The sequence below is a fragment of the Ricinus communis genome, chromosome 7 (assembly GCF_019578655.1).
Source record: "Ricinus communis isolate WT05 ecotype wild-type chromosome 7, ASM1957865v1, whole genome shotgun sequence".
Lineage (NCBI taxonomy): Eukaryota > Viridiplantae > Streptophyta > Magnoliopsida > Malpighiales > Euphorbiaceae > Ricinus > Ricinus communis.
Window position 1 is genome coordinate 29,101,745 of NC_063262.1, and position 25,867 is coordinate 29,127,611.

Consider the following 25,867-nt stretch of genomic DNA (forward strand, 5'->3'; position numbering starts at 1 on the left):
AGGACTACACTTCTACCAATTTATATACTTTTGGGGTGTTTTCTTTAAATATTGACAAGTTTCACCGACTCTTCTATCACCAAATTTGCTTCCTCCCTTGAAAAATAAAATCCCCCAAAACCCAAAACCCCCTACTCGCCTTTTGAACCCAATTCGAATTCCATAACATTGCCAACTCAGACATGGCCAGTGCTCCTCCACAACCCCCACCGGAGCCAATCACAATCGACGGCTCATCTATCGATGCCGCTCTCTCGTTATCATCTCACCTATCTCACGAGGAACTCATGGCTCGCCGATCTCGCCGAGTCAAACAACTCGCTAAGATCTACAGAGCTCACTACTGGGCATTAATGGAAGAGCTGAAATCGAAGTACAAAGAGTACTATTGGAAGTATGGGAAAAGCCCGTTTAAAGAAGATGATAAAAAGAGAAAGAGAGATTTGATTGATAATAAAGATACTTCTTTTAATGGAGCTAGTGAATTAAATGGGAAATTAGGGTTCCAAGAAGATGGTGAGGATGAAGGGATTAGGAAGTGCTCGGTTGCTGGGTGTAAGGCCACACCAATGGCTTTAACAAAGTTCTGTCAGCCTCATATTCTTCTAGATCCTAAACAGAAGCTTTATAAAGGCTGCACCTTTGTCATTAAAAGGTTTGATTTTCTTTTTCTTTTTCTTTTTTGTTAAATATCTTTTTGATCTGCAACTTTGTTATCATATTTCCAAGGGTGTGTTTGAAATGGATTTACTTTGGTTGTTTCAGTTCGTTGAGTTCTAACTGTTGGTTTGATTACTGATAAGGAATAACCTTGAAATATTGGATGTTGTTGCTTCTCAAGGGATATCATTCATTTGAGTCTTCATTATTAATCCTTGTTTGTTCGTCGCCCTGTGTAAATTTTTATATGGACCTGCGTACATCTGTGTGGATTTATACTAAAAGGGTACTTACAATGCGTTTTGCTTATGCTGTAAGCTTTTGATGTCATTAGGAGACGATAACACAGCTCAAGAGACATATTGCTATGTTCAGTCATAAAAAGTTGGAGCTTCCTAATGCATGAGCTCATGTGATTATTCTTACCTAGTTTATTAGGTTGTCGAGTAGTCTACGGAAAATATTTTGGGTCGTGATTTTGTCCTTATCTTCCATTTTCCATCAAGAGGATTTTCCATTCTAACCTATACTTCTCAATCTGTACTTCTTCTCTGTCTCGTTTCTTCTTCAATCAAATTAAATGTTACAGTTTTCATCCTAGGAATTCATGGAATGGAGTCATCTGCAGTATATCAAATGGAATTGATTTCTGGCAGCTTCTGATTGTGTTTGTTTTAGCAATCAAATTTTGTTTGCGATATGGATGATAAACTGCTAGTAAACAGTTGAAGCTTAAATTTTTATCTAGATGAGTCACAATTGTAAATTGTAGCATGTAGCTTAGTTTAGTGAGCCACTTTTGATACTGGTTCATATTGTAAGGAGCATATGCCAGTATTGGAAGGGTAATTAAATTGTCAGCAGCTGTCACCTGTTTTCATGTTTTCATAAGTAAAACTAGTTTTTTTGGCCCTCCTTCACTTAAGAAAAGGGTATATTGCAAGCTTCATAATGTTTTTACTCTCTGGATCTCCAGTGCTCCGGCAAGGCATCTTCTCTGTGGGAAGCCAATACTGAGATCGACTGTCCCTGCTCTCTGTCCAACTCATTTTCAAAAGGCTGAAATATATGCAGCACGAGCCTTGAGAAAGGCAGGGCTTAATGTCTCCTCACCGAGTAAGGTTGCTCCTAAGTTTCATGTGATAGTCAGAGAATTTGTCCGCCAAATCCAGACCAAAAGAAGAGCTGCACATAAAGAAAATGCTGCTAAAGTTCAGACGAACGAGGAGAAAACTTCCTGAGGTTCTGGATTGTTCTTCAGAATCTTGATGGAATGTATATTTGCTGTTGATGGAGCTCACAAATTTAGTGGTGTCCTGCTGGGAAGACCTTTGGACTTTGGATTTATGCCTTGGGAGTGGCATTAATTTGTGCATACTTAAGGTACTTCATTTCTACATCATCTTTGTGCTCTTGTATAATTAGATCCTTATAAACTGATTACCAAATCCCTGTCTTTTTGAGGTATATATTATGATGTTGAAAGCAAGAACGATATATTGTTGCATGAAATGTGTTTTAGTTAGCTGCCCATAAAAGCTGTATAAACCAACAAAAGAGATGCAAACTTGCAAAGTGGCTATTTGCTGGTTCATTTGTTTATTCCTTGCAGACTTGATTGCATATATTCAGAGCTATTAATGGGCCCGGCTACCTGTTCAAGCCCGCCCGGAAAATTCTGGGCTTGGGTATAGGTAATCAAGCCCAAGCCCAGCCTGATTTTTTATTTTATATTGGCACAGGCAGAGAATTCTCAAAGGAGCCCAATCGATCGAGCTGGCCTGCATCTTGAACAGGTCTACAGAAATTGTTGAAATCTAGATGGAGGCGACCTGTGTTGCTTTTACGGCTTAATAACTTCAATTAAAATGAGCCTAGTTTGGTCAATTGAAGTGATATTCTCCTACTTTACCTTTTACTAATGGCGTATAGAATAATTATATCCACATACAAGCACATATTATACATGAAACTCAACATACAAGCACATATTATACATGAAACTCAACGCAGCCTCAATCTCAAGCTAACACTGAAGTGTATTTATATGCATTAGCAGTTCATAGACTCATTTTATGGTGCTCCTGATGATTTTGCCATCTTTTGTAGTTATAGATTTGAGAGAAACGTTCTATTTTTTTGATGTAGCAGACATGTCTTTATATGTCAAGTTCCTGGATATTGGCTTCATTGTATATAGGCAGGCTCATTGTAATTATCCTGTAAATAGGTCCCCATGTGCATTTATTACTGGTGATCTTATTCTTAGGTCTGATTGCATAGCCAAGTTTGGGAGGTTCAAAAGAGTAGGTATTTGTGAATAAAAGTTAATTTCCATTTTATTTTCCAGGTTCGAGATGTACATAATACGGAGTTTTGCAATGGCAGATTCAGGTTTATGCATCAAAATGTGGATCCTGCAATCTTTGCGGGGGGGAACATCTACTGGTGCAATCAAAGAGAATGGAAGAAGTCAGTTTATCTGGGGCAACTGGGACAAACAGTAATGAAGATTTTTGGCTGGACTTTGAAGAACCGAGCCAGCCACTAGTATGATATAGGGACTTTACATGAATGGTGTGCTATGTAACGGTGGTCATTGTTCATGTTCCAGTTCCAATAAAAAAGTCGGTGTTCTCCATGTAGCCCTTAATTATATATTCTGTAATTACATGATAATTTCTAATTGGAACTGAAATTGTTTGTCAGGGCAGAATCACCCTGACTCCCATGTCTTTGCAGCTTGTGAAGTAAACCAAATTGGGTGGATATGGAGTCTGATTTAAGTTTTCACCATAAAACTATGCTCAAAAGCAAGAGGTGGTTACCTTCTGACAAATGAATCGCTAATTAAATAATAAACACATAAGCTAACTTAGTTTATTATTTATTTATTTAAAGGTAAAATCCATATCAAACATTAGGCCTTCTCTTAACATGCTGGATTTGAAATTTGTTATGTTTTCTGGTTTTGATAGTTTGGAAAACACACTTCTAACAACTCCATAAAGAAAAAGAACCACCACAAATTTCAAGGTTGCCCCACCAATAAATGTCTTCCCCGGGCTGCACACTACTTTTAGCTTCTTAATTAACTGTATTGTCAAACAAACAATATTAAAGAAAAGATAAGGATGTATTGTATTAATCAAGTAAAATTTTGTCAATTTATATATTAATTTATTATAATACTTTATTTATTTTTTTCTATAAATAATGCTACTCTAAGTATAGGAATTTAGAGTTTTTTTTTTTTCATTTATGAGTTTTTTTTTTTAATAAAAGTTTAGGCAAAATAACTAAAGAAATAGAGAGAGTCATAATTATTATTAACTACAAATATAAAGATTTGTCTAAACATCAGTTAGTAGTCACTATATGATATATGCCTTTCAATGATACTCGTTCTTACTGGTCTATCAATCATCCTAATTAATACACTGCAACATTTTATTTATTACAAAATAATGTCACCCAATAAAGAAAATGCCTATAAATAGAGATGGAATAGCGACATGATGCAACCATGCTCCTTCCAGCTTGACAATGGCAGGTTCCACCTTCTTTCTTCTTGTGACATTCATTTTCTACTCCTCCTGCTGCATTGATTTTGCTGCACCAGCTACTAATCCTTTACCGAAATTTTCAGCCCTCTTCTGCTTTGGTGATTCTATTTTGGATACTGGCAATAACAACTATATCAAGGCACTATTCAAGTCTGATTATAGACCTTATGGTCAAGACTTCCCGAATGGCATTCCGACAGGAAGATTTTCTAATGGAAGACTTATTCCTGACATGTTAGCTTCCGTTCTTGAAATCAAAGACACTCTTCCTCCATTCCTGCAACCTAATCTTTCAAACGAAGATCTCATTACTGGTGTTAATTTCGCATCAGCTGGATCAGGATTCGATGCTAAAACAAATGCGCTTACAAACGCTATTTCATTTTCAAGGCAAATTGATTTGTTCAAGGACTATGTAGCAAGGCTTAAAGGAGTTGTCGGAGAAGAGAAGGCTATGCAAATAATCAACGATGCTGTAATAGTTGTAACAGGTGCCACAGATGATTATGTTTTCAATATATTTGACTTTCCTACTCGAAGATTTGAGTTCACTCCAAGGCAGTACGGAGATTTCCTACTCAATAACTTACAGAACATCACCAAGGTAGGAAACGCATCCTTTGTCTCAGTGACTTGTAATTCTGACAGATTTATTTATGTTCATCTCTCTAAATGTACCAGGAATTATACAGTCTTGGGCTCCGGGCGATGCTTGTATTAGGGCTTCCTCCAGTTGGCTTCCTACCCTTTCAGACGAGTATAAGACTTGCCAATCCATTCGCACTGAGATATAGCTTAGAGGAGCAGAACGAAATTTCTGCAGATTATAATCAAAAGCTTATTGGCACATTAAGTCAACTGCAACAGACTCTGCCGGGGAGTAAGATTGTCTACACCGACGTCTACGAGATAATAGAGGACATGGTCACCAGTCCTCAAAAATATGGTATGTTTCATGCAATACATCTAATCTAATAATTTCAAAAAGCCATTGCACATATATAAGGTAGAGCTTAAATTCTTGACAGGGTAATTAGATTTGGTAATGTGTATGCATGAACAGGTTTTGTGGAAACAAAAGACGTATGTTGTGGAAGTGGGCTATTGGAACAAAATCCTTCGTGCGATCCATTCACTCCACCATGTCAACAGCCTTCCAAGTTCTTATTTTGGGATAGGATTCATCCCACTTTAGCAGCCTATCACTACATTTTCAATTCCTTAGTGCAGAATGTTCTTCCCAAATTCCTCTAATGCCAATGCCTTGTTGAGATCTGTACTCGTACAGAATAAGTCTTGTATTTTTTGCAATACATGCATAATTAATATAACTCGACTTATAATCCTACTTTTACACTTCTCCTTCTTTTTTAAATAAAAATATCCTTAAATATTTTTTTTTCTTTATTTTATTATAAATATAACTCGAACATCTCCAACTGCATCAACCATTCACTAACAGCCAATCATCGGAATCTAGTAATTAATAATCAAAATCCGACTACTAGCTAATAACCGATAACATTACAATTTTTATTATATTATATAATTGATAATGTTTCATTTTATTATATTATACTAAATAATAACTTAAATGGAACATAACGAATTAAATATATATTAATGTAAATAAATTGTTTTCTTTCACTTAAAACACGTTCTTAATAGCAGCAAAAATCAAATATAGACATAAAATCACATCTACAAATTCCAAGCACCATTATTTAGCACTCACATGGCAAGAACAGTCCTAGTCCTCATCACATTGATGTATGTTTGGAAAATCTTTTCCAGCACAAGCAATGATCACAACCTACTATCCCTGCGGAGATTCTCTGCCATTTTTGTCTTTGGTAACTCAACAGTTGATACTAGAAAATAATACAACAATTGCCAAGGCAAAAAGTTTTCCAGGTCAGGTTCCTACCGGAAGATTCTCAAATGGAAAACTTATTCCTGATTTCTTGGCTTGCTCTCTAAAGATCATTGAATTTGTTCCTCCATTCTTGAATCCCAATCTATCAGATTATGAACTCATTACAGGAGTTAATTAATTTTGCGTCAGCAGGATTTGAGCAAATGCTGGATATAAAATCATTCCCGTCTGTCTCCAAGCAAATTGAAATCTTCAGGAATTATACTGCAAGGCCGAGTAAAAATGGTTGGGGAAGAAAAGGCATGATTTATATAATGTAACTAATGATGCACTAATGAATATTGAAATGCTTCCACGTTGCAATGGTGCAGAAAGATTGGTTTTTCATGGGTTTGATTTCTTTTCAAGTCCTTTAAAACAATTAATGAAGCTAATCTAACTTATTAGTTTTGGTCCCTATGGTCCTTTGAAAATTAAGTGTTTATTTGATGGTATCTATCAATCTTCCGCCTCCATTGGTCAGCTCTCTTTTTTCTCCTTCCTAACACCACAAGTTGATTCAAAACACTTGTTGTAACTGATTTGCATCCTAATGTTTATAGAATTTAATCTCATGGTTGATTTTTTTTTATTCGTAGAATATCCAATGAGGCGTTAGGTTACACAACCGGAAGAAAATATTTATTTGTATTCATCATAAAACAGGGACAACCATCTCCTTACACTCGATATAAAGATAAAATTTCACCTAGTACACAGGTGAAAGCTTTAACTCAAGATCTCTCTGTCCCAAGAACAATCACTCTTACCAGGCCTAAGTATGGTTGGTTTTTCTTATTAAGTATAATTAACTTGTGGTTGGTTTTTCTCACTAAGTACAATTAACTTTTATATTGTATATTTTAAAATTTTAACTTTTATAAATAAATCAATAATAATATTTTGAAAAAATAATTATAAAAATTAATAACTTTAATTAAAAGAATTTAAATATTTTAATTCACATATATAAATTAAAAGAATTTAAACTCGAAATAATCATACCACTCCGATAATATTAAGTTGAACCTCATGCTCATTAGTTATTAAAATAATAAAACAAAAAATTATTTTTTAATAAATAAAAAAGTTTCATAATAACTTAGAAAAAAGAAAACGCCTATAAATAGAGACGAATAGCCACATAATGCACCATGCTCATTTAAGCTTACCAATGGCAGCTGCCACCTTCTTTCTTCTTGTGACAATCTTTCTTTCCTCCACCTGCATTAATTTTGCTGTAATAGCCACTACTCCTTTACCGAAATTTCCAGCCATCTTCGGCTTTGGTGATTCTATTTTGGATACTGGCGACAACAACTATATCAGGACACAAATCAAGTCTAATTATAGACCTTATGGTCAAGAATTCCCGAATGGCATTCCGACAGGAAGGTTTTCTAATGGAAGACTTATTCCTGACATGCTAGCTTCCATTCTTGGAATCAAAGACACTCTTCCTCCATTCCTGCAACCTAATCTTTCAAATGATGATCTCACTGCTGGTGTTAATTTCGCATCAGCTGCAGCAGGATTCGATGCTAAAACAAGTGTATTCACCAAGGCTATTCCATTTTCAAAGCAAATTGATTTGTTCAAGGACTATCTAGCGACGCTTAAAGGAGTTGTTGGAGAAGAGAAGGCTATGAAAATAATCAATGATGCCTTAATGGTTGTAACAGGTGGAATAAATGATTATACTTACAATATGTATGACTTTCCTACTCGAAGGTTAGAGTTCACTCCAAGGCAGTATGGAGATTTTCTACTTAATAACTTTCAGAACTTCACCAAGGTATCTCAGTAACTGGTAATTCTTCAAGATTTATTTATGTTCTCATCTCTCTAAATGTTACAGGAATTATACAATCTTGGGTTTCGGGCGATGCTTGTAATAGGGCTTCCTACAGTTGGCTCCTACCCTTTCAGACCAGTATAAGACTTGCCAATCCATTCGCACTAAGATACAGCTTGGAGGAGCAGAATGAAATTTCTGTATATTATAATCAAAAGCTTATTATCACATTAAGCAAACTGCAACAAACTCTTCCGGGGAGTAAAATTGTCTATAACAACTTACGTCTATATCCATCCATCAAAGCCATTGCACATATAAGCTGGAGTTCAACTTTTAACAAGGTAATTAGATTTGGTAAGTGATGAGAGAATATAATTAATGTGTATACATGTGCAGGTTTTGTGGAAACAAAAGACGGATGTTGTGGAAGTGGGTTATTGGAGCAAAATTCTTTGTGCGATCCAGCGACTCCACCATGTCAACAGCCTGCCAAGTTCGTAGTTTGGGATAGGATTCATCCTATTTTAGCTGCTTATCAATACCTTCTCAATTCTGCAGTGCAAAATGTTCTTCCCAAATTCCTCTAGAATCACTGCCTTATTGGGATTCTGTACTCGTATACAATATGTCTTGTATTTCATGCAATTTACCAATAAACTTATAACCCTATTTTTACTCTTCTCCTTTTCTAAATAAAATTTTCCCAGTTTTATTCCCTGGTACTTAGTATTACCTTTGCATTTCAAGATAATTTATTCATGAAAGGAAAAAAAAAAAAAAAAAAACAGCAGCAACATGAACATTTTTATTAGATGGCCCTAAATAAATATATTTACAAATTGAACCCTTTTAACTAATTTGCAATCTGTCAACTTTTCCTGAATATTAATAGCAACAGTTACTTAATTTTATATTTTCATTTGTTTTGGTCATTTATCTTTTATTGATTTTATTTTGATCATTTAATTTACAATTTCATATTAAAATGGTCCCTATCACTCACACGTGGTGGTTTAACTTAACTTATCGAAATACTGATATGTTTTAATAAACCTATTATCAATTGATATATATATATCTAATTTCTCTTTTCAAGTCATTCTTCTAATCATACTTATTTTTTAACCCTTATTTACTGAAATAATCTAACCTAACCCAACCCAAATAGAACTCTATATACCTCACTTCCAGAAAACAAAATCCTAAAACTAAAATTGCAATCCCTAAAACTAAGCTAATTACCAGACAATCATGGAAGCCATCTATGGAGAAGCCCCTTCTCTTCTCCAAGACCTCAATGCCACTTCTCTAGTCTTTCCACCCAAGATACTGGGAGAAAAACTATGTTCTTATCAAACATACACCGAGTGCTCAACTTTGAGATCCGGACACTTCATTTTGTTGCATCCCACAAAGATTTTCCTTCTCATGTCCATCAGCGTAGGGGCAGAGTGTCAATTTACATGTAATACTTGTATTTATCAATCGAATAATATAAAATGTAAGAATATACTTCTTCTATTTGCTTGTGAATTTGTATGTAACTAATTAAGCACCAATTTTTGAAAGTCTGTACTTGTTTGTTTTGGTTTCCTCTATGTTATGCCATTTTCAATAAATTATTCAAATTAATGAATGTCTTCCTTCACTAGAAAGTAAGGAAAAACGAAAAGTAATCTGAGATATAAGAAATTTGTGAAGGGGGTTAATAATTTAAACATATATCGCCTTGGAGAGTTTGGAATCATATGCATCAGATTAAGAAGCTAATGTCCACTTGATCTTTTATTTCAGTGTCACATCTTCAAAGCAACAAACTCAGTTGCTGACAGTCTGGTAAAGAAGGGAACCTCAAAAGAAATTGATTGAATTGTTTGACTATAACATTGCTCGTGAATTTTTTTTCAAGCTTTATGTATTTTAATATTGCTTCATAGTGTATCTTGTACCTAAACTTAATCTTGAATTGTTAGTTCTGCTATTATTTTTGTTATTCTTTCTAATGTTGAGATTGCAATTGGGAGATAGGAACTCTATCTGGGTTGTATTGGGAAGCCTGTTGGCTTGGGGCAGTTCTCTTCAATTGCAAGTTTTTCTCCATTTTATATTATATTAATAAAAATATTATTATTATTATAAAAGAAATAAGTATAGTTAATTAATAAGTTTTTTAATTTAGAAAAATAATATTTTATATATATATTTATAGTTGTATATTAACTAAAAGTTAATTTCTTTATTATAGAATATATGACTAGTTGTTTGATGAAGCACGCATGTCTTGAAATGTCAAATACGTGTACATTGGCTTCATCATATGTAGGCAGGCTTACTGTAACTATCCTGTAAATAGGTGCCCATGTGCATTTATTACTGGTGATCTTATTCTTGTCTGAATGCATAGCCAAGTTAGGGAGGTTCAAAAATCAATTTATATCAAGAATAGGTATTTGTGAATAAAAGTTAATTTCCATTTTTCTTTTCCAGGTTCGTGATGTACATAATATTGGAGTTTTTCAATGGCAGATTCAGGTTTACGCATCAAAATGTGGATCCTGCAATCTTTGCCGAGGAACCTCTACTGGTGCAATTAAAGAGAATGGAAGAAGTCAGTTTATCTGGGGCAACTGGGACAGACGGTAATGAAGAGATTTGGCTGGATCCTGAAGAACCGAGCCACTAGTAAGAATATTTTGCTTATGATATAAGGGACTTGCATGAACGCTGCGATACGTAAATTTGTAACTGAAGTCAATATTCTCCATGCATTGGAGCGAGTTTTCCAATTACATGATGATATTGAATTGCTTGTCATGCCAGAATCATTCCGACTCCATGTCTTTGCAGCAAATCAAATTGGGTCCTAAACAAATGCGAGGAGGGAGAGTATTACAAGCCTGAATTAAGTTCTCACCATGAAACTATACCCAAAGCAGAGAGCTGGTTACCTTCTGACATGAAAATGGCTTACAAATTTTTGACCCCGCAGTTTCAGAGAAGAGGCAGAGAGAACACTTCTGAGATACATATCTAGTCCGTCCTGTGCTGGAAACTAAACAATAGGGCAAGATGTAGGGCTTCGCTCCTGAAATCTTTTTTGCTAGCACCACCATATCGTACACTTAACTTCTATTCCATGTTAAAATTTATAATTGGTGTAAGAAAATCAGAAATTATTAAAGTTAGAGTATGTAGAACTGGTCACTCTGTAAAAAAGTTGATGTGGACAAATTAAACCCAGTATTCCTTAAATGATTAATAGAAAATAGTTGTAGAAGAAAAACTTGTGGTTTCAGTGCTGTGACAGACTGGTATGGAGAAATAGTCTAATGAGGGTGGAGCAAGAAGGGCTTCTAGAAGGGTAACACTGGAATATATAAATAAAATGAATTGAAAATGAAAACGTGACATGCATATATGTAAAAAAATCAGAACCTAATAGATCAGAGGCTTGGAGGATATGGTTTAAAGTAAAATATGCGTTGCATTTGAAGCTACACGTCTCTAATCCAATCTACTCCGTACTCATTTATTATGTGCAACGAATTGTTCGGTGGATGTCATTAATAACTTGGACATTCTATACAAGTTGGACTAGTTGGTGTTGGTTTAGTCAGAATCTAATTTATTAGATGTATAAAGTAAGCAAAAGTGCCATAAAAGAGCGAAGCTGATGGCTGTTTCTATTTCAAGAATTAAATTAAGCGGACACTGTTTGTGTTGTGGCAGTATCACATGATTATGATCATGTAATTACCTTTTGGACAAGTTCTCACTAACATTAATTGTTTCTTGATCGTTTCAGTATGTATACACACACACTTGTGAATGATCATTTTCCATGCAATTTTCATTATCACTAAAATGTGCAAGAACTTGTGGTTGTACCTAACTTTATCGCTCACCATTACTTTCCTAACACCTCATAATGAACATGAACATATAATCTCGAGCTCACTCTCTATCTATTCTCTTATCCCTTTGAATATGGCTAACTGCCATATCCATCTCCATTTACATGCACCCATGTGCCAATGCATACATACATTTAATGATAAGCTCCACTTCTACCAATATTTTGTAGTTCCCTCTCCCCACAATATTAATCCTCTAACCCACATTTTCTGATTTTTGGAAGATCTCTAACTAACCACACCTCCTCTGACTTCAACTTCGACGTTTCACCCATAAAACTCTATGTAACCATCTTTCTGTTTTTTTTCTTTTAATTCATTTGCATTTATATAACTCAGCATCTATATAGCAGATTATAAATACATTATTCGAGCATCAAACACTTGAAAATTTACCAAGATAGTCATGGGAGCCATCTACCAAGAACCCCCTCCTCTTCTCCAAGACCTCAAGGTCACCATCAAGGACACTTCTCTGGTCTTTCCACCTCAAGATACTGGGAGAAGAACCATGTTCTTATCAAACATTGACCAAGTGCTCAACTTTGATGTCCAGACACTTCATTTTTTTGCATCCCATGAAGATTTTCCTTCTCATGTCGTGGCCGAGAAACTCAAAACTAGTTTCGAAAAATTACTGTTACCATATGATTTCTTGGCTGGAAGATTGAAGATGAACACTGAAGCAGGCCGTTTTGAGTTTGACTGTAATGGGGCCGGAGCTGGGTTTGTGGTGGCTTCTAGTGAGCGTAGATTGGAAGAGGTTGGAGACTTGGTCTACCCCAATCCAGCATTTGACCAGCTGATTGTGAAGAGCTTAGATATACTGGAGAAAGAGGATCAGCCACTATGCATTATTCAGGTAATTAATAACAAGTTTGTATTATATATATTATCTTCTTTTTATTAACCGTTTAGTTGAAATCAATAACTTCATTGTAAAATTTTCCCTACAACCATAAATCGAGTTTCTGTTGCTTTTATGTATGTCCTTTCTTAGCTTTCAAATAAATGTCACGACTCCCTTTCAATAAATTGCATTGCATATGACTACTATTTCAACTTCCGTGAAATTCATAAATGTCTTATGGCCGTCTACACTGATGTCTACCAAGAATATTTCTAGGAAAATTCTTTTTTTAAAAAATTAATTGGCAAAATACAAAGACTAGATTATATAGGAAAAGACTTGTCAATCATCTAAGGCCCTAGTATTAACCGTTCATAGTGCGTGTCACTTGCGGTGTATAAACTAAGACTAGATAAGTTTATATAAATTAGAAATAATGAATTTTGTATCTTTGATTTGATATTCTATTACCCTTTATTTTCAATTGAATTATTGATATCTTATTAGAAATTTGAATTTAAATTTAGAAAATGGGTTATTAATTGGATAATAGATATGAACTAATGATTGTGAAATCAATGGTTAATATATATATATATATATATATAATCTATCGTGTTAATAACAATTAATTCTTGAAAAACTATTAATTAATTGTTGAGTATTAGAAAGTCACTTATAAGTTATTCTCACAAGGCAACATTGTTTTATTTTATTTTATTTTATTTATTAAAAATAAGCTCAGATATTATAAATATTTAATCAATTGGCGTTACTCTCTTGAAGGTGACATCATTTAAGTGTGGTGGGTTTGTAATGGGAATATCAACTAACCATGCTACCTTTGATGGAATAAGCTTCAAAACCTTTTTAGAGAACTTAGCTGCAGTCCTTGCTGATAAGCCTTTAGCAGTAATTCCATGTAACGACCGTCAACTCCTGGCCGCTCGGTCACCGCCGCACGTCGCCTTCCCCCACCCAGAGATGCTCAAACTCAACACAGCCCTAGGCCAAGAATCCAACAGTCAAGTCTTTGATCTCACCAAAGAAGCCTTGGACTTCAAGGTTTTCCAGCTAACCTCCGGAGACATTTTCAATCTCAAAGAGAAGGCAAAGACCGATGCAGAAGCTCGCGTTTCCGGCTTCAACGTGGTAACAGCTCATGTTTGGAGGTGCAAGGCCTTATCATATGATGAAAGCAATAATAAAGGGCAAGATCTTGAAAGGGTATCAACACTTCTTTATGCTGTGAATATTAGGGCAAGATTGATACCTCCTCTGCCAGCTTCATATGCAGGAAATGCAGTGTTAACAGCTTATGCTAGCGCAAAGTGTAGAGATCTTAAAGAAGGACCACTTTCAAGATTGGTGGAAATGGTGAGGGAGGGTGCAAAAAGAATGAACGATGAGTATGCAAAATCTGTGATAGACTGGGGTGAGATAAACAAAGGATTCCCAAATGGTGAATTCTTAGTATCATCATGGTGGAAGTTAGGGTTTGATGAAGTGGAGTATCCATGGGGTTACCCTAAGTATAGTTGTCCTTTGGTTTATCATAGGAAGGACATCATCCTCTTATTTCCTGATACAGTTGACAAGAATGGTGTCAATGTTTTGGTTGCTCTTCCTTCCAAGCAAATGAACAAGTTTCAAACACTCTTCCACGAGTTCTTATCGGCTTGATCTTACAAGGGTATGACACTTTATCTATACATATATTGTGGTAACATGACAATAAGGAGTAAACTTAAATATGATTTGAGAAGTTATTACTTAATATAAAGATGTCTATATATGACTTTCTTGTGTTACGTTTACTAATCAAGCCTCGAGTTAAGGTGCTTATTTGTTTGCTTTAATTTCTTCCATGTTATAAACTTTTTAATAAATTATTCAAATTAACGAGTGTTTTTTTATTAATTAATTAATATGTTATTTTTTGATTAAACACTAATTTTAATTTAGAAAATAACATTTCAATTATATTTTAAATATTACATTAAACTAATAAATTAATTTTATATATATATCTATATATATATATATATATATATATATATATATTAGAGTCTAACTATTATCATTTGAATTGGATGAATCTAAGGTCTGTCCCTACAAAGCAACAATCATTCTTATTCGTTGCATATAAACTCTAAAAAATAGTGAACCATTTTGTTCTTTCATGGTTATTGAACGATATAAATTAATTTAACATATTTTGAGAATAGGACTCTTAATAATTAATTTAACATATCCTTTATTAAATATAATTTCTCAATAAAAATAGTTGAACGACGCCATTTAGCTATGTTTTTACTCGCTTTGTACTAAACTCGTTAAAATTCCCAAGCGGAAGCCTAATAGCAAAATCAAAAGGGAAGCAGGAAAAACCCTTATGAACGAAACCCTAACCCTAGAAATGACAAAACCCATTTTTTAAAGCTTAATTGCACAACAGCACACAACATTTAATTTATTCAATAAGAATTTTGATGAGGGTTCTAATATAGATTCACTTTCTATTGCAAGTTGTTTGTTTTCTTGACGTGGTTTTATATGGCTCCACGTAAACATAGCAAAACAAAAGTCAGGTATCTATTTCAGCAAAATTTTAATCAAATAATGAATTACAAAAAATTTGGAAACTAAATGGTTCATGAATCTGTTAAAATTAAGAAATTATTGTTAAATTTTTTTTAAAAAAATTGCAATTAAGTTTATTTTTATTATTATTATCAAATCCTCGTAGAACCTAAGAACCGAGAAACCTGAATTGAGTCGCATAAGTTAGCCAAATTCACCACCCACTTCGTAAAGTCATCCTAAGACCCATGCATAATTGAGTGGAATCATGGCATATCGTTTTCTTAATGGGTGTGTTGAAAGAAAATATATAGAAGTGATTCTCTGTGGGAAAAGAGAGAATTATTCCTGTTAATAAGAGGAAAAATAAATATACTTTCAAAATGGCGAGTGAAGTCACACCTTTAAAACAAATTAAGCTAAGTAATTAATCATAAGGAAAATGAGAAAACTAGTAATAAAAATAACAGGAAGACAGAAACACATATTAGTATAAAATAAAATAAAAGGGCTCCAGTGATTAAAGAGCAAAATTAGAGAAAACAGAAATTGTGGAATTACATCCAACAGCCATCAAGAAACAATCACATTCACCTACCTGTCTTAATTAGACAACTTTCCTAGCACCATGGAAGGAAGGCTTGCCTACTCCACAAGATGCCCACCCCGCCCCATTCTAAAAGAATAAGTTCCAACAATCCAAAAAGGGACAACCATTAGTAATAAGAGGCTCTAAGAGTGCCGCCCCTCTTTTCTTTTCTTTTTCCTATACTGTGGATAAATTATATCGGTGCTCACTAAAATTTGTATTTATTATAAAGAAGTAGCATATTTTAATTTATAACTAAAAAATTACTAAATTTTAATTTTAATAACAATGATTACATAAATTACATAGAATGTTACTAAAATTTTCACATTCTAATAAAAAAGCTTCAAAGCTTTTAAAAGTTTAATGCGTTTTTATTAGAAAGAGAAAAATTTGGTGAGTGCATATGTCTCAATTGTAACGACCCGAAACTAGATCACATGAGATATTTTCCACTTTAACCCCGCTGGCTTTACAGTTTTGTCCGCTTGGCAAATTCGAGAACTTTTCAATTGGCGGATTTGAGAATTTTTCAAAAGGTCACCCATTCTATAATTTTTCCGAACCAAGCACGTTAACTTTGGAGTTCCTACAACTCTACAGCCAAACAACCAAAATACATCTCATGTGATTAGTTCTAAATCTTTACATATATGCTATCAACCATTCCATAATTTAGAAAGAGAAAAATTCGGTAAATGTCCATGCCTCAATTATAACGAAGTAAAAGCAAATCACATGAGATATTGTCTGCTTTGGCTTTCACTGGCCTTACGTTTTTGTCCCCTTGGGGATGCGAGAACTTTTCAGGAGGTCGCCCATCATGAAATTTCCTTGAACCAAGCACATTTAACTTTGGAGTTCCTACAACTCCACAGCCAACCAAACCAAAAGGCACCTCATGTGATTAGTTCTAAATCTTTACATATATACTATCAATCATTACCCAACCCATTTCGATATGTAATTCGATTCATTCATGTACCCTCATACCTTAGAGTGTCGTCATCCTAGAAACCTATCAGAAGCTGCTCCTTGTCCAAGCATCATATCCTTGCTCTGGCGTCCACTTCCCGTTCCTTGTCTAAGCATCATATCCTTGTCCGGGCGTCCACTTTCTGCTCTCGTTGGACTACTTCTCTAGGTCAGGCTGTCACATGCCTACCAGCTTCCGCCTGATTCGTCCTCGAACCGCACATATAATAGAGGGGTCCTGCTCTGATACTATTTATAATGGCCCGTAACCGAATCACATGAGATATTGTTCGCTTTGGCCCAAGCTGGCCTCACGGTTTTGTCCCTTTGACAGATTCGAAAACTTCTCAAGAGATCACACATCCTGAAATTTTTCCGAACCAAGCACGTTTAACTTTGAAGTTCCTACAACTCCATAGTCAAACAATCAAAAGGCACTTCATGTGATTAATTCTAAATTTTTACATACATGCTATCAACTATTCCTGCTCCATTATGATATGCAATTCGACTCATTCATGTACCCCCATACCTTAGAGTGATGTCATCTTAGAAATCTGCCAGAAACCACTCATTGTCCAGGCATCTTATTGTTGTCCCGGTATTTACTTTCCGCCTACAGCAGACCACTTCTCTAGATTAGGCTGTTACATCAATGGTCCATATAATTGATTCTTTTACTACTAATTCTTTTAATAAAGTTAGTTAAGTAGAAGTGTGGAACGCCCATAGTTGTTGGGTTGGCCACAGGAAAAGGAATAGCGAGACAAGCCACCCTCCCTTTTCAGTGGGCTAATTCTTACTTGAAAACTTTAAACAAGCAAGAACCTAAGAAAGGACAACAAAAAATTTTCTTTTGACACAACTAACTGCTAGGAAGAATTGGATTCAAAGATAAGACGCTTTTCTCCAAAGAACTGAAAGAGATTGTTGTCCCAAGATAGAAATAAAGTCCTTTGGCCTTTATACACTTTCCACTTCCTAGAATTTCACTATAGCCCAGTCAGGGCTCACAATGACATGCACACAACAATCTTAATTCTTAAGAGCGGAAACAATAAATCTTTATTTAAAATATATATATGAAATAAAAGAAAATACTTGATCTTGTTGAATCAATTATGTGATTTGATTTTTTAATAGATAAGCCCCCATTTTTTAATGGCTAAATTACCTTTAAAAAAACTAACTCCATGAACAAATATAAGAAGAGACTAAAATTCTTAAAATTCAAATCCTTATTTTGTGGAGCTAGGACTCAGAATTTCCAAATTGTACTGAAAAATCAAACAGAAAATATCTAAAATTAAAAACATTTGTGGACGGTTTTAATTTTTTTTTTTCTACCCAATTGAAGAACCAAATTAGAATTGGTTATTAGCATATAATATAGTCCAAGTCTAGCCAAACCAAAACTTATATAACCCAAATGTCAAACAACTTTGAAACATTACGCTATTTTATTTTATTTAGTTTCATAATATTTATTTCTATTTAAATTATAAATATTAAGTTTTTATATTCTATTCTCATAATATTCATCTCTATTAGAAGTGAGTATGTAATATATAATTTTACAACATAGTTATTAAAGATAAGCATGTTACATGCAATTTTATTTGTTTATGCTTTTCGTATTTTTAAGTTAACTGTAAATGAAGAAATATATTCTTTTAATTAAATAAATATAAAAAATTTAAAATTTTATTATTTCGTTCTGTATCAAATCGTTTCAGTAAATTCGAATTTTCTAATCAAACCATCTTGCAAGATCGTGACTGTTGAGGCAAAAAATTTTATATTATTATACGATTATGGAAATACAATTTTAAAAATCTTTACAGTTGAGTTGGGTTATGGAAATCCTGAATTCCCTTTGAAACCCTGATCGGTGATACTTTTCTTTACCCACTGCCGGTCTGCAAAAAACTACAACGAGATATTTAATTGAAGCTTTGAATTCAAAGATTCTGTAGCGAGTTGGAGAAGTGGTCATACCAAGTATATTCTGTTGATATATATATATATATATAAATGTATATCTTTAGCTAGCGGGCGTAGGACAGAAAATTAAACAACAGATGTTTAATAAAAGTGCTGAATTATTGAAAAAAGTTCTTTACTGAGGAGTGGTCATATCCAAATATACTCCACTCATGTACTGAAAAACAAGAAAGAAAGCTAAAGAGAGAGCTGGCATGGTATAAGTAAGTTAAAATTGTGGCAAACCATATTGGTTTTTCCTTTTTCTTTTTGTTTCTAAATAGAGGGAAATATTATACTCGAACGAGCTGTTCTTATTGTCAGTATAATTGAGCAACGCAGACATCAAATTCGACCTTTCATTTGAATGAAGACAAGTGATGCAGGCCCACAGCGGCTTTTGAGTTTGTGGTCTTAGAATTATTGTTCAGTCGTGAGGAAGCCACATATATCCTTGCACTCAGAATCTGAGCTGTTCCGTTGATCATCACTTCACTTCACGTGGCTTCATATGATCAATGATGTAACAATTTTCATATTCGTGTTTTACTGCTTTAATATTGTACCATCAGCACCTCCACTTCTTTCTTTCTTTCTTTCGTTGCTTATTGGCTGAACCAGAAGAACACCTTTTCCATTACATTTCCTCTTTCTTTCTTTCTTTTTTTGTTTAGGGTTACATGCACTTGCACTTGCACAGATAATTAACAAATACCCCATCAATCTCATGCTTACGGATGTTGTCACTTTCCCACACGACTTGTGATCTGCTGCTTAACCTCCCCAGCAATTAATCCGGAATGAGATCATCCCTGCCCTGCCCTGCCCCATAGACAAGATTATTCGCTTCTCCTATGAAGAGCATCAGTCATCAGAAGTGGTAGCTACCTATATTAGATCAAACATGATTACACAATTACATATACACAAAATCTTTCTTCTTTAAGTCATACATACTCTACGAGAAGCTTATAATTTAAATAACGTGAAAAAAGAGTGCTGTGCTGTGTAATATTGTGGTGTAACATATATAAATGTGAGTCCAGGCAATAGATTAGATTTGTAGGTCTAAGTTGAAACTTATGCACTGTCTAACTCGGTTGATAATTAATACACATTGTGAATTAGATTTCTAGTCTCTCGTTTTCACATTCAACAAGAAAACGAATAACTTCTTTGGATAATGATAAAGTTGGAATATAGATATGTCCAACATTATATAAAAGGTGTCGGCAAATCATTTATTCACGTTATTATGCATAAATGTTACTCTTGCACGTTTATAGATTACATGCTTCATGATTTGAGTGTATCATATCATGTAATAGAAGACTCAATATATATGAGCTGCTGTTTTTGAGGCTTTCCCGAAAATATATATATATATTATAGGCTTTCAGCTTAATAAATTTGTTGAGATATGGTATATTAGAACCTAGGATATACAAGAATTTGAATCTTAATAAATAAGCTATCAAGATGGCAGGTTTGTATCAGAGATTGAACTCTTGGCCTCGATTCTTGCTCTGCAAAGTATATATATTAAAAAAACAAGGGGGGGAGAAAGATCAATACAAATAGAACAACAAAAATAAAAGCAAAAAAGTGAAGAGCTGAAAGGAAAAGATCATGCAACACTGCAAATCTTTTTTTGTTTGTTTCTAGACTAGGACTATCCATGCACTCTTCTTTTCTATTTAGTATTTGGAAAGCCTAAACTAACAAGAGCTAAACTTACCTTTGAGTTTTTGATATACAACTGCGTTAAGACTTTTAAGGTAGCGTTTCACCGTCCACAAAGATCCTATCCGACACATTATATATCAGTTAGATTAATTCTGGATACTAAAAATAAATTCTCACTACAAAGTAAAAGTGGTATTTGAGGTATTCATGTTTAATCTTTAAAATGCTAATAATTCCTTTCCCACCCCCTAATATATATCCAAAGTATGAGATTGTTTAATATGGGAATAAAAGGAAAATCAAATGACAAAGAAAGGAAGATTCTGATATAATGGGCAAAGAAAATAAAGCTGGATAGCATAGCACTATATAAAGAGGCGTTTGTGTGTCCTGAAAAGTAGAGGAACGCACACAATTAAGTAGCCAGTGCAAAGATTGGGGTGCTGAGATGCCAAGAATTAGGGATCCTCTTGTTGTTGGGGGTGTGATAGGGGACGTGTTGGACCCCTTCACTAAATCTATCTCTCTCCGTGTTACTTACGGTACCAAAGAGGTTAACAACGGATATGATTTAAAACCATCTCAAGTTGTCCATCAACCTAGGGTTGATATTGGTGGAGATGATTTAAGGAACTTCTATACTTTGGTAAATCATCACGCCCACCCTTCTTCTTTCTTCTTCTTCTTCTTCTTCTTCTTCTTCTTTGATACAATATGTGACACATTTGATGGGTTTTTAAGTGTGATTAATTATATTCATTCTCGTATAGGTTATGGTGGACCCTGATGCACCTAGCCCAAGTGATCCAAACCTGAGAGAATACTTGCATTGGTACTTTTTGTTTCACTTTCAATAGCTCTCACCTTTCACACACGAATGGCTAGCATGCAGTTAACTTTGTTTTTTTTTAATCTTTTTAGTTCTTTCCCATACAAACATGAGTTAGAATGTTTAAGTTCCAATAAGCTTTCTTCTTCTTCTTCTAAGAAGCTGCAGAGGAAGAGAGATATTGTAGTGCCACCATCAGTTGTCGTCGTGACAAATATGTTGTCATCTCTTTTCAATAATTATTACTCTTAGCTTAATATTAACTTTATCGATCAATCCGAACACTCGCATGTTTCGAAGTGTAAAAGGAATAAATGAAGAAATACGTACCTTTTGGATTTCATTGGATAATATATAGATGCTGATTCTTGGAACAGCTTATAACCTTTTCGTTTTCAACTTCATATGAGCGATCAATTCATTACATGAATATTGTTGTTCAAATCTCATTGGATGTAGAAGTGTCCGCTTTGTTTGCACAAGTCATGACATTGATGGATATTACTGTTGAAATCCCACTGGGAGCACGTGCATATATAAAAATGAACACAATATTTACTTAGTTTTGATATATCAAATCAATAGACAGAGTGATGCCTATTTATTAATATAAAATATGATTTAGATATGTATTTATTTAATAGTCGGATGTAAAATATTCTTAAAAATAAATAGAAAATACATATAAATACAAAACATGCACATGCATTAACTTTAAGTGACAAATATCTCTTAGTTAAGTGTTGGATAATTGAAAAAGAACAGTTAAAGGAAAAGACACAGATATGCATTTTGGCTGCCACGCGTTTGAACGTTATACATAAGGGATTCAGAGGAAGTGGAACCATTCATGGATTCAATGTCGATGGTCATCACTAGTCTTTGAAAAGCAAAAACTTGGTCTTATTCTTTATACACTTACTTATTCTTTTTCCATTAATCTCAACTTTCATATGAATCTCGTAGGTTGGTAATCGATATTCCGGCAACTACGGGAGCAATGTTTGGTGATTACCGCAAACCCATGTCATACATATATATATATATATACACACTAGTGCTGTAAATGAATATTATTTAACAAGTGTAAAATGGTCGGTGACGATGATTACGATGGATGTTTGTTGTAGGGCAAGAGATTGTTTGCTATGAAAGCCCAAACCCATCGATAGGGATTCATCGTCTCGCATTTATATTGTTTCGACAACTGGGGAGGCAAACAGTGTATGCACCTGGCTGGCGTCAAAATTTCAACACTAGAGACTTTGCCGAGCTCTACAATCTCTTACCTGTTGTTGCTGTTTATTTTAATTGCCAGAGGGAGAATCGTTGTGGTGGAAGGAGGCCTTAATATTTGTTAGAGGACGTTCCAAACTACAATTCTTATGAAGGGGTCAACTTCATATCAGGTTGCTAAGGATGAGAAAACTTAAATCGAAATCAAACAATGTGCAGTCTATTTTCGTTTGGATTAGTCTCAGTATTTTGGTCTTATCAAAAGCTACAGAGGTCCGATTGAGGTAATTTAAAGGCCTAAACTGATCTACTCTTCAAGAAATATAATTTTTTTAAATAATTCGAGCCCAGTAGCTCGCAAAGTAAATGGGATTAGACACATTTATGAACTATTTTTAGATTTTCTTTGTATTGGCATATAAATATATCATTATAATTTTAGGTTTATTATTTTGACAACAGCTTTTAAATTGAGAACAGTAGCTAAATTATTTTTATTTCATCTTCTGGTTATTTTTTAGTCACTATGTACGGCTAATTTCTTTATTTCGACTCAAGGGAATATCTTTATATTGATTTGATTTTGACAATTTCTAATCTAAACTTTGTTATTATTTTAATTATATTTTATTTTTTATTAATAATTATTTATGATTGCTTAGATGTATAATTAAGTGGCAATTAGTTAGAAATCTATAGTCATTAAAACACATGCAGAGAAACATTAGTATAAAGAAAAACTCTAAGCAAAATACACAAAGAGTATCTAGGAGAGGTTGTGCAATTAAAGAAATCAGTAGAAGCCAACCTGATATTATATCAATACCAATATTGAAGTTGTGTAATACAATTACATCCAAATAATCGCATTTGTTGTTCACTAGGGCTAATTCTGGTTTTCAAGCATAAGAAAGCTTTTGAAAAAGCAAGAATCCAATTAAGATGGCACCACGGAATTTAGGGTTTTGGTTGTGACATCAATTTTAATTTGACTGCTCGAGAGAATCGGATTCAAAATCAAAAGAGGTGAAAGAGATTATTGTAAACAAGTTCTCCAGGATGGTAATTCGGGTAAAATGCGTAAATGGTACTGTAATTATAGCTATTTACTCATCTAATACCTCAACTTGATAATTACAAAAATTGGTAACATAAATGACTAACAATAAATCAGATTACACTTTCAATTTATTATATAATGATGTGGTAGCCAGATTCTCTCACTAACTACCACATTACCACTTATTTGGACATAACTAATCCTTGTTAGATGTTGAACATTCTCTCAGCTCTTTTACTTTGAACCCAAACCTTGCAATTGTATTGAAGGATTAAAATTTTTAGACTTACTATGATTAATTATGTACATGGAAGCTAGAGAAAAAAATATGGCTATCACATAAACACAAAACGGCCGAAAAGTATAAAAGTATTTACACTTGATTCATCGATAGTGTGACTTAAGGTATTATTTTTTTGTGATTATTAAGTTGAGATAGCAATTGGATATAACCCATGGCAATTCCCTTAATATATTAATTCTTTGTGGTACTTCTTAGAAATTCACTAAGCCGGCAATGACATGAACACATCAATCTGAAGAAGCAGATTTGTTCATACATGTATAGATAGTTAAAACCCTGCTTAGTGCTGTTTTTCTTTACCCACCGAAGGAGTGCAAAAATTGTAAGGAGAGATTCTGCAACGAGTTGGAGAAGTGGTCATACCAAATATACTCCACTGTATACACTCAAAAACAAGATTTCTTTAGACACCGAACGCCAAAAACTTTAACGATAGATATTCAGGATATTGAATTCAAAAGATTCTGTAGTGTGTTGGAAGGAGGAGGAGTGGTCATACCAAAATATACTCCACTGTAACCAAAATAAACAAGAAAGAAAGCAAAAGATCAGCAGCATCAATATGGGAATTGTAAGAGAGCCATCTTTACTTGTTATCATGAATGAATGTGTGTATATATATATATATATGACAAGGAGTGAAATTATTAGATTCACAAGACAAGAGAGCGGTCAAAATTCTGTTCATCGTCCAATCAATCGAAAAGTCAAATAATATATGCCCACTGTACGCTTTGAGTTTGCGGTCTGAATTTGTTCTCAGGATTGATTAATTACATGTACCTGCTGATCACTTCGCTTCACGTGGCTGCATATATATTCTACTTTTTCTTTTCTCTAGATTCAGGCCTCTCTCCTCTTTCTTTCTTTGCTTTCCTGCCTGCATTCCTTTTCTATTACATAACCATTTTTTTCCCATCCCTTTCCTCTGGTTAGAGGATTAGGGTTGAAAACATGGATTTCCAAAACCAAAAATACCACAACTCAAATCATATGCCTGCCCAGTATCTTCCGCTCCTCTTTCAAGTTCTGCCTCCACCCCGGATATAGCAAGTTCAAAATCAGTAAACTCTTTGCAAGGTATAGTCATAACAAAAGAATGTATTATATAATATAATATGTCATGTCTGATGCTGGAATATCACGTCAGCCTCAGTGAAAGTAGAAGAAGAACAACCCACTAGATTTCTTAGATCATGCTCCTGCTTATACTCCACACGTTGTGAATAAGTTGAATAAGATAACGTTGGAATATTATACATGTGTCCAACATGCAAAGTGTCTCCAGAAAATGTATGTTTAAATGGTATAATGATATAAATGATGACTTAATTTTGAATTTAGTTTTATTTTAATCACAAATTTTTATCTGTCTTATTTCAGTTATCTAAATTTAAATTTATTTCAACTTAGTTACCTCGTAAATTAAAGATTGATATGTAGCAAAAATAACTAATAAGAAAAGAGTAATAAAGAAAGAAAATATGACATGTCAATTTCCTATTGATAAAAATGACTAAATTGTAACTAAAATTAAAATTAAATGATTGAAATGAAACAAATTAAAATTCTATGAATAAAATGAAACTAACTATAAAATTTAGTAACCATTTATATTATTAAAATTATCAAATTGGGTCCAACTGTAAAGTTTGAGGAACAATTTGAAGTTTATTCTGATTATGGACTTATCATTACAAAGATGCCACGTGGTATAGAATTTATAGTTTATTGTGTTTCATTAGTCGGTTTTCAATCATAGTTAATCAATGACAGTTATGTCCTAACCAATGTAAATGCAACACATCATAAATTATATGACATAGCGAACTAACTTCATTTAAGAAGTTCTCATGATAAAGACATGCAGATTTTGAAAACAGGCAGAGAAAAGAAAAGGTTTGATAGCAAAGAATACT

General features: G+C 33.9%; 6 protein-coding genes across 9 annotated transcripts; all 6 read left to right on the forward strand.

Annotated features, from left to right (window-relative positions):
- Positions 1-47: 47 nt before the first annotated feature.
- LOC125368561 (INO80 complex subunit D-like) lies at positions 48-3,391 on the forward strand. The gene is made up of 4 exons (XM_048376403.1): positions 48-655; positions 1,637-2,043; positions 2,403-2,456; positions 3,011-3,391. Exons 1-2 carry the CDS (start codon positions 183-185, stop codon positions 1,899-1,901), a joined length of 738 nt encoding a protein of 245 aa, XP_048232360.1. The 5' UTR covers positions 48-182; the 3' UTR covers positions 1,902-2,043; positions 2,403-2,456; positions 3,011-3,391.
- Positions 2,463-3,391, forward strand: LOC8274233. Its single transcript, XM_025156645.2, has 2 exons — positions 2,463-2,966; positions 3,049-3,391. Exons 1-2 carry the CDS (start codon positions 2,736-2,738, stop codon positions 3,214-3,216), a joined length of 399 nt encoding a protein of 132 aa, XP_025012413.2. The 5' UTR covers positions 2,463-2,735; the 3' UTR covers positions 3,217-3,391.
- A 779-nt stretch (positions 3,392-4,170) lies between these two features.
- LOC8274232 (GDSL esterase/lipase At2g31550) lies at positions 4,171-5,574 on the forward strand. The gene is made up of 3 exons (XM_002514744.4): positions 4,171-4,830; positions 4,908-5,172; positions 5,290-5,574. The coding sequence occupies exons 1-3, from the start codon at positions 4,207-4,209 to the stop codon at positions 5,478-5,480; spliced, it is 1,080 nt and encodes a 359-aa protein (XP_002514790.1). The 5' UTR covers positions 4,171-4,206; the 3' UTR covers positions 5,481-5,574.
- A 1,622-nt stretch (positions 5,575-7,196) lies between these two features.
- Positions 7,197-8,708, forward strand: LOC8274231 (GDSL esterase/lipase At1g06990). Of its 4 annotated transcripts, none has more exons than XM_048376401.1 (2): positions 7,197-7,951; positions 8,336-8,708. In XM_048376401.1, exon 1 carries the CDS (start codon positions 7,289-7,291, stop codon positions 7,946-7,948), a length of 660 nt encoding a protein of 219 aa, XP_048232358.1. In that variant the 5' UTR covers positions 7,197-7,288; the 3' UTR covers positions 7,949-7,951; positions 8,336-8,708. The 4 variants fall into 4 exon arrangements, with proteins under 4 accessions (XP_048232358.1, XP_048232357.1, XP_025012390.2 ...); XM_048376400.1 differs by having other exon boundaries at positions 7,197-7,936; positions 8,000-8,708; XM_025156622.2 differs by having other exon boundaries at positions 7,197-7,936.
- Positions 8,709-11,924: 3,216 nt separating this feature from the next.
- Positions 11,925-14,514, forward strand: LOC8274229 (fatty alcohol:caffeoyl-CoA acyltransferase). The gene is made up of 2 exons (XM_002514741.4): positions 11,925-12,715; positions 13,490-14,514. Exons 1-2 carry the CDS (start codon positions 12,260-12,262, stop codon positions 14,384-14,386), a joined length of 1,353 nt encoding a protein of 450 aa, XP_002514787.1. The 5' UTR covers positions 11,925-12,259; the 3' UTR covers positions 14,387-14,514.
- A 6,421-nt stretch (positions 14,515-20,935) lies between these two features.
- Positions 20,936-22,992, forward strand: LOC8274228 (protein FLOWERING LOCUS T). Its single transcript, XM_002514740.3, has 4 exons — positions 20,936-21,165; positions 21,290-21,351; positions 22,315-22,355; positions 22,479-22,992. The coding sequence occupies exons 1-4, from the start codon at positions 20,968-20,970 to the stop codon at positions 22,697-22,699; spliced, it is 522 nt and encodes a 173-aa protein (XP_002514786.2). The 5' UTR covers positions 20,936-20,967; the 3' UTR covers positions 22,700-22,992.
- Positions 22,993-25,867: the final 2,875 nt, after the last annotated feature.

Excerpts from the sequence above, each read along its gene's own strand:
- LOC125368561 (XM_048376403.1), top strand. The coding sequence starts at position 183 with ATGGCCAGTGCTCCTCCACAACCCCCACCGGAGCCAATCACAATCGAC. Across the intron at positions 656-1,636 it reads TGCACCTTTGTCATTAAAAG|TGCTCCGGCAAGGCATCTTC; the intron begins GTTTGATTTTCT and ends CTGGATCTCCAG.
- LOC8274233 (XM_025156645.2), top strand. The coding sequence starts at position 2,736 with ATGGTGCTCCTGATGATTTTGCCATCTTTTGTAGTTATAGATTTGAGA. Across the intron at positions 2,967-3,048 it reads AGTTTGGGAGGTTCAAAAGA|ATTCAGGTTTATGCATCAAA; the intron begins GTAGGTATTTGT and ends TTGCAATGGCAG.
- LOC8274232 (XM_002514744.4), top strand. The coding sequence starts at position 4,207 with ATGGCAGGTTCCACCTTCTTTCTTCTTGTGACATTCATTTTCTACTCC. Across the intron at positions 4,831-4,907 it reads ACTTACAGAACATCACCAAG|GAATTATACAGTCTTGGGCT; the intron begins GTAGGAAACGCA and ends TAAATGTACCAG. Across the intron at positions 5,173-5,289 it reads CACCAGTCCTCAAAAATATG|GTTTTGTGGAAACAAAAGAC; the intron begins GTATGTTTCATG and ends ATGCATGAACAG.
- LOC8274231 (XM_025156622.2), top strand. The coding sequence starts at position 7,289 with ATGCACCATGCTCATTTAAGCTTACCAATGGCAGCTGCCACCTTCTTT. Across the intron at positions 7,937-8,335 it reads ACTTTCAGAACTTCACCAAG|GTTTTGTGGAAACAAAAGAC; the intron begins GTATCTCAGTAA and ends ATACATGTGCAG.
- LOC8274229 (XM_002514741.4), top strand. The coding sequence starts at position 12,260 with ATGGGAGCCATCTACCAAGAACCCCCTCCTCTTCTCCAAGACCTCAAG. Across the intron at positions 12,716-13,489 it reads AGCCACTATGCATTATTCAG|GTGACATCATTTAAGTGTGG; the intron begins GTAATTAATAAC and ends ACTCTCTTGAAG.
- LOC8274228 (XM_002514740.3), top strand. The coding sequence starts at position 20,968 with ATGCCAAGAATTAGGGATCCTCTTGTTGTTGGGGGTGTGATAGGGGAC. Across the intron at positions 21,166-21,289 it reads TAAGGAACTTCTATACTTTG|GTTATGGTGGACCCTGATGC; the intron begins GTAAATCATCAC and ends ATTCTCGTATAG. Across the intron at positions 21,352-22,314 it reads CTGAGAGAATACTTGCATTG|GTTGGTAATCGATATTCCGG; the intron begins GTACTTTTTGTT and ends TGAATCTCGTAG.